We start from the raw sequence: 9,597 nt of genomic DNA on the forward strand, positions 1-9,597 counted from the left end.
GGCCAGCTGGCCAAGCCAGGCGCTCAGGAATGCAGGGGAGGGGGCGGCATCGGCCCAGGGGTCGCTGTGGGGGCCTGCCGGGCACTGCCCGGTCATCTGCAGACCTCCAGCCCCCCTGCTGCACCCCTTCTGAGAACCTGAGCTGCATCTCAGTGGAGAGAGGAAGGAGTGTGAGGAGGAAGAGAGGAGAGGGAGAGTGGAGAGAATGGGAGAGAGGAGGAGAGGGATGGAGGGAGAGAGGAGGAGAGAGGGAGGGACGGAGGGAGAGAGGAAGAGAGAGGGATGGAGGGAAAGAGGAGAGAGGGAGGGACAGAGGGAGAGAGGAGTAGAGAGGGAGGGAGGGAGAGAGGAGGAGAGAGCAGAAGAAAGGGACAGGGAGGGGGAGGGGTGGAAAGAAGAGAGAAGACAGCAAGGGAGACAGGAGATGGCAAGAGATGGATACAGCAGAGGCCCAGCAGAGACGGACTGAAGACACAGACAGACAGACAAACCAGAGCCAGAGGGACAGACACGTGCTTATGTGGGTCCAGAAGAAGGGAGGGAGGCCTGCGTGATGGGGCGCTGGACATGGGAGGCAAGCACCAGCCCCCCTTCCCCCGCTGCATCCCTCCACCCCAGCCGCCAGTCCACGTGTCCAGACACTGCCCCCCTCCACCCTCCTCCTGCCGTACCCTGGGCCCTGCCTGGGTCGGGGAGAGGAGGAAGGAGGTGCCCACAGGCCCGTGGCAGCCCTCGTGGCCCCTCGTTTGCGTTTGGGAATTGGGGGGACGCTGCCTGAAGGCCTGAGCCCGAGGAGCAGCAGGCAGACCCGGCCTCTGCCCTGGCCCATAAGCAGCTGCCGGGAGGAAACGCTCAGGAGGAGCTGGGCGGGCGGGACGACAGGACGACAGGACAGCGGACGCTCCCATCCCATCACCTGCGGCCGCCTCTGGAGCATCCTCCCTGGTCCTCCAGGTGGCCCTGAGGGGAGGTGGCGGTGTGCACCCCGTTCTACAAACGAGGAAGTGGAGTGTGGAGGCTCGGAGATGAACTTGCCCAGGCCACACAGTGACACAGCTGAGATCCGGCCCCGGGGCTGTCAGCGCGGTCCCCCTGGCCCTGGCCCGGGCTCCCCAGGATGGCCCCTGAACATCCTGCTCAGGACAGGACACCTCCGGTGCCTCCCGGAAATGTGTCTGTCCACACAGCTCAGCGCTGTGCTTATGGCTCAGTCAAGTCTCACAGCCCCCCATGCAGGCCCAGCCCAGCCCAGTCTCCCCTGCAGGCCCAGCCCAGTCTCCCCTGCAGGCCCAGCCCAGCCCAGTCTCCCCTGCAGGCCCAGCCCGGCCCAGTCTCCCCCTGCAGGCCCAGCCCGGCCCAGTCTCCCCTGCAGGCCCAGCCCAGCCCAGTCTCCCCTGCAGGCCCAGCCCGGCCCAGTCTCCCCTGCAGGCCCAGCCCAGCCCAGTCTCCCCTGCAGGCCCAGCCCGGCCCAGTCTCCCCTGCAGGCCCAGCCCAGCCCAGTCTCCCCTGCAGGCCCAGCCCGGCCCAGTCTCCCCTGCAGGCCCAGCCCAGCCCAGTCTCCCCTGCAGGCCCAGCCCGGCCCAGTCTCCCCTGCAGGCCCAGCCCAGCCCAGTCTCCCCTGCAGGCCCAGCCCGGCCCAGTCTCCCCTGCAGGCCCAGCCCAGCCCAGTCTCCCCTGCAGGCCCAGCCCGGCCCAGTCTCCCCTGCAGGCCCAGCCCAGCCCAGTCTCCCCTGCAGGCCCAGCCCGGCCCAGTCTCCCCTGCAGGCCCAGCCCAGCCCAGTCTCCCCTGCAGGCCCAGCCCGGCCCAGTCTCCCCTGCAGGCCCAGCCCAGCCCAGTCTCCCCCTGCAGGCCCAGCCCGGCCCAGTCTCCCCTGCAGGCCCAGCCCAGCCCAGTCTCCCCCTGCAGGCCCAGCCCGGCCCAGTCTCCCCTGCAGGCCCAGCCCAGCCCAGTCTCCCCCTGCAGGCCCAGCCCGGCCCAGTCTCCCCTGCAGGCCCAGCCCAGCCCAGTCTCCCCCTGCAGGCCCAGCCCGGCCCAGTCTCCCCTGCAGGCCCAGCCCAGCCCAGTCTCCCCCTGCAGGCCCAGCCCGGCCCAGTCTCCCCTGCAGGCCCAGCCCAGCCCAGTCTCCCCCTGCAGGCCCAGCCCGGCCCAGTCTCCCCTGCAGGCCCAGCCCAGCCCAGTCTCCCCCTGCAGGCCCAGCCCGGCCCAGTCTCCCCTGCAGGCCCAGCCCAGCCCAGTCTCCCCCTGCAGGCCCAGCCCGGCCCAGTCTCCCCTGCAGGCCCAGCCCAGCCCAGTCTCCCCCTGCAGGCCCAGCCCGGCCCAGTCTCCCCTGCAGGCCCAGCCCAGCCCAGTCTCCCCCTGCAGGCCCAGCCCGGCCCAGTCTCCCCTGCAGGCCCAGCCCAGCCCAGTCTCCCCCTGCAGGCCCAGCCCGGCCCAGTCTCCCCTGCAGGCCCAGCCCAGCCCAGTCTCCCCCTGCAGGCCCAGCCCGGCCCAGTCTCCCCTGCAGGCCCAGCCCAGCCCAGTCTCCCCCTGCAGGCCCAGCCCGGCCCAGTCTCCCCTGCAGGCCCAGCCCAGCCCAGTCTCCCCCTGCAGGCCCAGCCCGGCCCAGTCTCCCCTGCAGGCCCAGCCCAGCCCAGTCTCCCCCTGCAGGCCCAGCCCGGCCCAGTCTCCCCTGCAGGCCCAGCCCAGCCCAGTCTCCCCCTGCAGGCCCAGCCCGGCCCAGTCTCCCCTGCAGGCCCAGCCCAGCCCAGTCTCCCCCTGCAGGCCCAGCCCGGCCCAGTCTCCCCTGCAGGCCCAGCCCAGCCCAGTCTCCCCCTGCAGGCCCAGCCCGGCCCAGTCTCCCCTGCAGGCCCAGCCCAGCCCAGTCTCCCCCTGCAGGCCCAGCCCGGCCCAGTCTCCCCTGCAGGCCCAGCCCAGCCCAGTCTCCCCCTGCAGGCCCAGCCCGGCCCAGTCTCCCCTGCAGGCCCAGCCCAGCCCAGTCTCCCCCTGCAGGCCCAGCCCGGCCCAGTCTCCCCTGCAGGCCCAGCCCAGCCCAGTCTCCCCCTGCAGGCCCAGCCCGGCCCAGTCTCCCCTGGCCCCCCAAGGCCGCCACACCCGGCCCCAGCCGCACGCACCTCCTTCTTCTTCCGCTTCCCTTTGGACCTGTTCTCCTTGAGCTTCTTGGCTTTCTTCTTCTTGGGGAGGCTCAGGGGCTCCTCAGGGAAGAAGTCGTCGAAGCCTTCCAGGCCGCCGTCGTCGTCTTCTGGGGGAACAGGAGGGGTTACCCCGCGCTCCCCTCTGGGAGACCCCACTGGGGCAGCAGCTCCTCCCACAGCCTCCAGCCCCCCAGCCGCACCCACACCCTCCTGCCCCACAGTCCCGCCCAGACCCGGTGAGGAGCCCAGCTCTGTGGGCCGTCTCACCTCACCTGGGCCCTCCCCTCCGCACAGGAACCCGGGGTGTGACTAACACGCTCCCCGCCCGCCCCGCCCTGTAGGACAGCGCTCGGGAAACACCGTGCAGAGCTGTGAGCAACGATGAGAGGCCTCGGTGACATGGCTCCCGGGGAGAACGCAGCCCCACCACCACCAAGCCAGCTCCTGGGGCCAGGCCATCTCCGCCCTCGAGGCCCAGGTGTGGCTGGGAGAAGGCTGGGGAGAGGGGGCGCATCACCAGGACCAGGGAGCTGAACAGCAAGTATCTGGGGTTTGGAGGAGGGTACTGGGACCCCCTTAATGGGGAATCAACCACACTGCCTCCCCCCCACATGCAACCACACAGATACACCCATCCACACAGGTACACACACCCACACAGGTCCACCCATCCACACAGGTACACACACCCACACAGGTGCACACACCCACACAGGGACATCCCCAACACACCCACACAGGTACACACATCCACACAGGGACATCCCCAACACACCCACACAGGTACACACATCCACACAGGGACATCCCCAACACACCCACACAGGTACACACATCCACACAGGGACATCCCCAACACACCCACACAGGTACACACATCCACACAGGGACATCCCCAACACACCCACACAGGTACACACATCCACACAGGGACATCCCCAACACACCCACACAGGTACACACATCCACACAGGGACATCCCCAACACACCCACACAGGTACACACATCCACACAGGGACATCCCCAACACACCCACACAGGTACACACATCCACACAGGGACATCCCCAACACACCCACACAGGTACACACATCCACACAGGGACATCCCCAACACACCCACACAGGTACACACATCCACACAGGGACATCCCCAACACACCCACACAGGTACACACATCCACACAGGGACATCCCCAACACACCCACACAGGTACACACATCCACACAGGGACATCCCCAACACACCCACACAGGTACACACATCCACACAGGGACATCCCCAACACACCCACACAGGTACACACATCCACACAGGGACATCCCCAACACACCCACACAGGTACACACATCCACACAGGGACATCCCCAACACACCCACACAGGTACACACATCCACACAGGGACATCCCCAACACACCCACACAGGTACACACATCCACACAGGGACATCCCCAACACACCCACACAGGTACACACATCCACACAGGGACATCCCCAACACACCCACACAGGTACACACATCCACACAGGGACATCCCCAACACACCCACACAGGTACACACATCCACACAGGGACATCCCCAACACACCCACACAGGTACACACATCCACACAGGGACATCCCCAACACACCCACACAGGTACACACATCCACACAGGGACATCCCCAACACACCCACACAGGTACACACATCCACACAGGGACATCCCCAACACACCCACACAGGTACACACATCCACACAGGGACATCCCCAACACACCCACACAGGTACACACATCCACACAGGGACATCCCCAACACACCCACACAGGTACACACATCCACACAGGGACATCCCCAACACACCCACACAGGTACACACATCCACACAGGGACATCCCCAACACACCCACACAGGTACACACATCCACACAGGGACATCCCCAACACACCCACACAGGTACACACATCCACACAGGGACATCCCCAACACACCCACACAGGTACACACATCCACACAGGGACATCCCCAACACACCCACACAGGTACACACATCCACACAGGGACATCCCCAACACACCCACACAGGTACACACATCCACACAGGGACATCCCCAACACACCCACACAGGTACACACATCCACACAGGGACATCCCCAACACACCCACACAGGTACACACATCCACACAGGGACATCCCCAACACACCCACACAGGTACACACATCCACACAGGGACATCCCCAACACACCCACACAGGTACACACATCCACACAGGGACATCCCCAACACACCCACACAGGTACACACATCCACACAGGGACATCCCCAACACACCCACACAGGTACACACATCCACACAGGGACATCCCCAACACACCCACACAGGTGCACACACCCACACAGGTACACACACACCCACACAGGTACACTCACCCACACAGTACACACATCCACACAGGTGCACACACCCACAAAGGTACACACACCCACACAGTACACACACCCACACAGTACACACCCACACAGGTGCACACACCCACACGGGTGCACACACCCACACAGGGACACACCCCTGTCACACCCACACGGGTACACACACCCACACAGTACACACCCGTCACGCCCACACAGGTACACACCCCTGTCACACCCACACGGGTACACACACCCACACAGTACACACCCCTGTCGCCCACACAGGTACACACCCCTGTCACACCCACACGGGTACACACACCCACACACCCACAGGGTGCACACACCCACACAGTACACACCCCTGTCACACCCACACGGGTACACACACCCACACAGTACACACCCGTCACGCCCACACAGGCAGTGAGCCCTGAGCTTCTGGGAACCAAACCTGGGTCATGGAGGGGAGAGCAGGGGAGGGTCCTCTTGGGGGCGAACGCAGCAAGAAGACACTGCAACAACAAACCACCCAAACCAGAGACACATCTGCCCACCAGACCAAGGAAGCTTCCAGAAAGAACCCCCCAAGGGTCCAGAAAAGGGGTCCATGATAGAGTGAGAGCTCCATGCCAGCCGGGGGCCCCATGTGCCAAAGCCAGCTTGCCCTACGCTGTCCCACAGGTGCCGGTTGCGGGGCCAAGAGCCAGCCCGGTGGTCTGTGCCTGAGGACTGCTCCCCGGGGGACCCTGAGGGGGGGGGGGGGGGGCCCCGGGGCCCAGAGACTTTCGCTGGGAAAGGGGCGAGCGTTAGGGGAACAAGTCAAAGGGACAAGACCCCCCCAGGAGCCTTCTATGCTGGTGACTGTGGCCAAGTCAGACCCGCACACCACAGACACAGTGCACATCCAGGACACGCCAGCACCCAGCCCCCCGTCCTCCACATGGGGCACCCCACACCCGCCTGGGATGCCCCTGCCCGCCCCGCCCGTCCCCAAGGCGGAGGGGAAAGGCCCCCACCCTGGTCTCATGGCTCCCGTTGCCACCCTCTGGGAGCAGCTAGAGGCGCTGGTGACTCTGGGGGCCCAGTGGGTGGCCCTCCCACACCCACGGCCCACGGCCTGGTTCCCACACATCCCACCCCTACCCGGGAGAGGTGGGACTGCCCCAGCCTGGGCACCCCTCTGCTCTGGGGCCCTCCTCCAGGTGGCCAGGGACCTGGGACCTCCTCACCCAGGGCACAAGGGCCCCCCCTGCCTTGTACGCCCCCCCCAATCCTGCAGGGCAAACAGAGGAGGGGGCCTGAGCGTGGCCCAAGTGCCAGCCACCCCCAGGGGCCAGCTCAGTGGGCCTGACCAGCAGCGAGGGGCACTGCTGAGCACAGGACCACGTGGAAGGCACAGCTGCTGTGGCCTAGGCCTGGGCTGCGGGCACAGGGCCGGGCACGGCAGGGACCACCTGGGTTGATGTGGGCAGGCTGAGGCTGGACGAGGGATCTGTCCCTGAGCCCTGATGGGGGAGGGGCAGACTTGTTTGGGCCAGTTGAAAAGGTGCATGGGGACCCCTAGCGTCGCCCCAGGGGGCAGTGGCGGGCTGCTGGGAGCCAGGCTGGGGATCGGAGGCCTGTCCACGCTGCAGGGAGCCGCCTGGGCAGAGCCACCCGCGCCCAGACAATGCCCCGCGCGTTATGTAACAGGCTCGGCTGATGTCATCAGGAGGGGGCCTCTCCCTCCGCCTCCTGCCACCTCCCGCGTCCCTGTCCCCTCCGCAGGGCAGGCCCCCAGACGGGAAAGGCCACTGAGTGACCAGCCGAACAGACAAGGAGACGCGCAGGTGGCTGCAGGGGGTTCTAGAAGGAAGCCTGGGGCGGAGGGGGCACATCCCAGCCCTCACCCTCGCCCAGAACACGCCTCCGAGGGTAAGGCCGCACCCTCTGCCCAGGGCAGCCCTTCTCCATTCCTGAAGCCCAGGGCCCAGGACCACCTGCTGACAGAACCCCTCCTCCAAACGTTCCAGGCTGGCATGGGGAGGGGACCCCCCCACACCCCCCTCTCTGACGGACGCTTCCTCTCCCTCACCGCCTCTGTGGCCCTGAGGACACCAGGCTGACCTTCTGTGACCCTGCCCCCACCTCACCATTCAGCTCCAGCCCCGCCTCCTCTCCTTCAGGGGCCCCAGCTCTCTCAGACCAGACCTGGGAGTCATCCCAGCAGCGCCTCCCGGCCATCACCCCTCCCCGCCCTGGCCCTGGCCCTCCTCCGGGAGCACAGCCCTGGGAAGGTGAGACCCGCTCACCCAGGGTGAGGGGTGAGGGTCCAGGGAGAAGAGGCCTCGGGACCCCCTGTCCTGCCAGTTCCCGGCCGCTCACAGCCCTCCGGCCGCCTGGCAGTGCCCTTGGCTCCAGCCTGCCCTCCAGCCAAGGCTCCATCGACCCAAGAGAGACTATAATTAGGACCATTAGCCTGTTCTCTCTCCCACCTGCCGGCTCCCAGGTCGGAGCGGCCGGGGGAGGGGCAGGGGGCCCAGTGGGGACAGAGACACCAGCGCAAAGGAAGGTCCTGCTTTCTCTTAAGGTCGCCCCAGCCCCTCGCCAACGCCCTGCACGGGCTCAGGCCCAGCCCGAGGCACGTGAGAACAGCGAAGGCTCCCACACCCACCGGTGCAGGCCCAGCCGGCGGCGCACGTGAGCTTATGTTCCTCCGACGGCGGCCTGGGAGAGGCACTGTCACCCGTGCGCGGTGGGGAAACCGAGTCTCACAGGGTCTGCGCACTTGCCCGCATCTGTTTCCCAGCTGGCAGGTGATGGAGCCAGCGTGGTCCCGCCCCTGCCCCTCCCTCCAGGCACAGGGCCCTCCCAGGCTCGGACCTTCCCCGCGGTTACTAAGCAGCATTTAGCTTAACCAGCATGGTCTGCGCCAAGCTTGGGGCCGCGCCCTGGGGACTCCGAGGTTCATACGGGTCCCTCGGGGCAGCAGGGCTCCTCCACAGGCTCCTGACCAGCAGCCCGACCCAAAGACAAGCGCCCAGCCCCAGGGAGCTTCGAAAACACAGGTCAGAGCAAAAGACAAACGTGACTGGAGAGAAGGCAGGTCTGGTCTGAGGCGCTCAAAGGACTGGGCTTCCCAAGCCGGGAGCCGGGACAAGGGCTCCATCACCGGGAGCCAGAAAGGCCAGCAAACCTGCCGGCGCTGGGGCCCCAGCTCAGCGCCCACCTCTCCGGGCCCGGGCAGAGGGCTCCTTCCATTCCCCACCCCAACCTGGCACCAAGCCGGGCGCACGACCACCTGGCGACCAGGAGGGAGGGACAGGGGAGCACAGGCTTCCGCCCCAGCCCTTCCCATGAGGTCGCCCGCTGCGCCCATCTTTTCATCCTGAAATGAGCTTGTTACTGCTGACCCCGCAGGTGATGAACATTTGAAACTGGAATGAAGGTGCCAATGCAATGCCCAGTGGGTGCCCGGCGGCTGCAGGCAGAGTCCAGGGAGGCCCCAGCACGGTCAGGACAGCAGGAGCAAAGTGGGGGGGGGGGGGGGAGCGCCTCTGGTTCAGCACTGCTGGGCCAGGGGTTCTCAGGGCTACCAGAGGGCTGGCCTAGACAAGGCTCCCATCAGTCCTTGGGGAGCCCCCTCCGCTTCACAGGCCCTCTGCTGATGCGGGGGGCGGGGGTGGGGGGACTCCCACCCAAGAGAGGATTAATAATTTATTGATGACATTTAACAAAACGCAGACATCACCTCACTGGTGTCTCATCAAAGAAAGCGTCAGACCTGAGCACGCAGGGCAGGCAGGTGGGGGAGGGGAGGGGGAGTAGGTGAGGCTTTTACCCGAAGGGAAAGGGGGGGGGGACGAACGAGGTGAGGCTGGCGGCCCAGAGCGGACAGAGAGGCCCCCATGCAAACCCAGAGCACTGGTGGGAGGAGGAGGGAGAGGCCAGGAGGGAAGAGAGGGGGTAACATGCCAGCAGGGCCAGGAAAGACGGGGCAAGAGAGAGGGACAGCCATGACTCAGGGAGACAGACCAGCAGATCCCGAGACAGACAGGGCTAGATGTGGTGGGGAGAAG

The 9,597-nt window shown here is 66.2% G+C and overlaps 1 protein-coding gene across 1 annotated transcript in view; it reads right to left on the minus strand.

The window, feature by feature from the left end:
• Positions 1–9,597, minus strand: part of CHD5 (chromodomain helicase DNA binding protein 5) — a 73,477-nt gene that overhangs the window by 62,727 nt on the left and 1,153 nt on the right. Inside the window, 2 exon segments of the mRNA XM_014546193.1 lie at positions 3,112–3,342; positions 3,560–3,677. Coding sequence (XP_014401679.1) covers positions 3,112–3,342; positions 3,560–3,677 — 349 coding nt within the window.

Source organism: Myotis brandtii, unplaced genomic scaffold (assembly GCF_000412655.1).
Source record: "Myotis brandtii unplaced genomic scaffold, ASM41265v1 scaffold434, whole genome shotgun sequence".
In the NCBI taxonomy this organism is placed as follows: domain Eukaryota; kingdom Metazoa; phylum Chordata; class Mammalia; order Chiroptera; family Vespertilionidae; genus Myotis; species Myotis brandtii.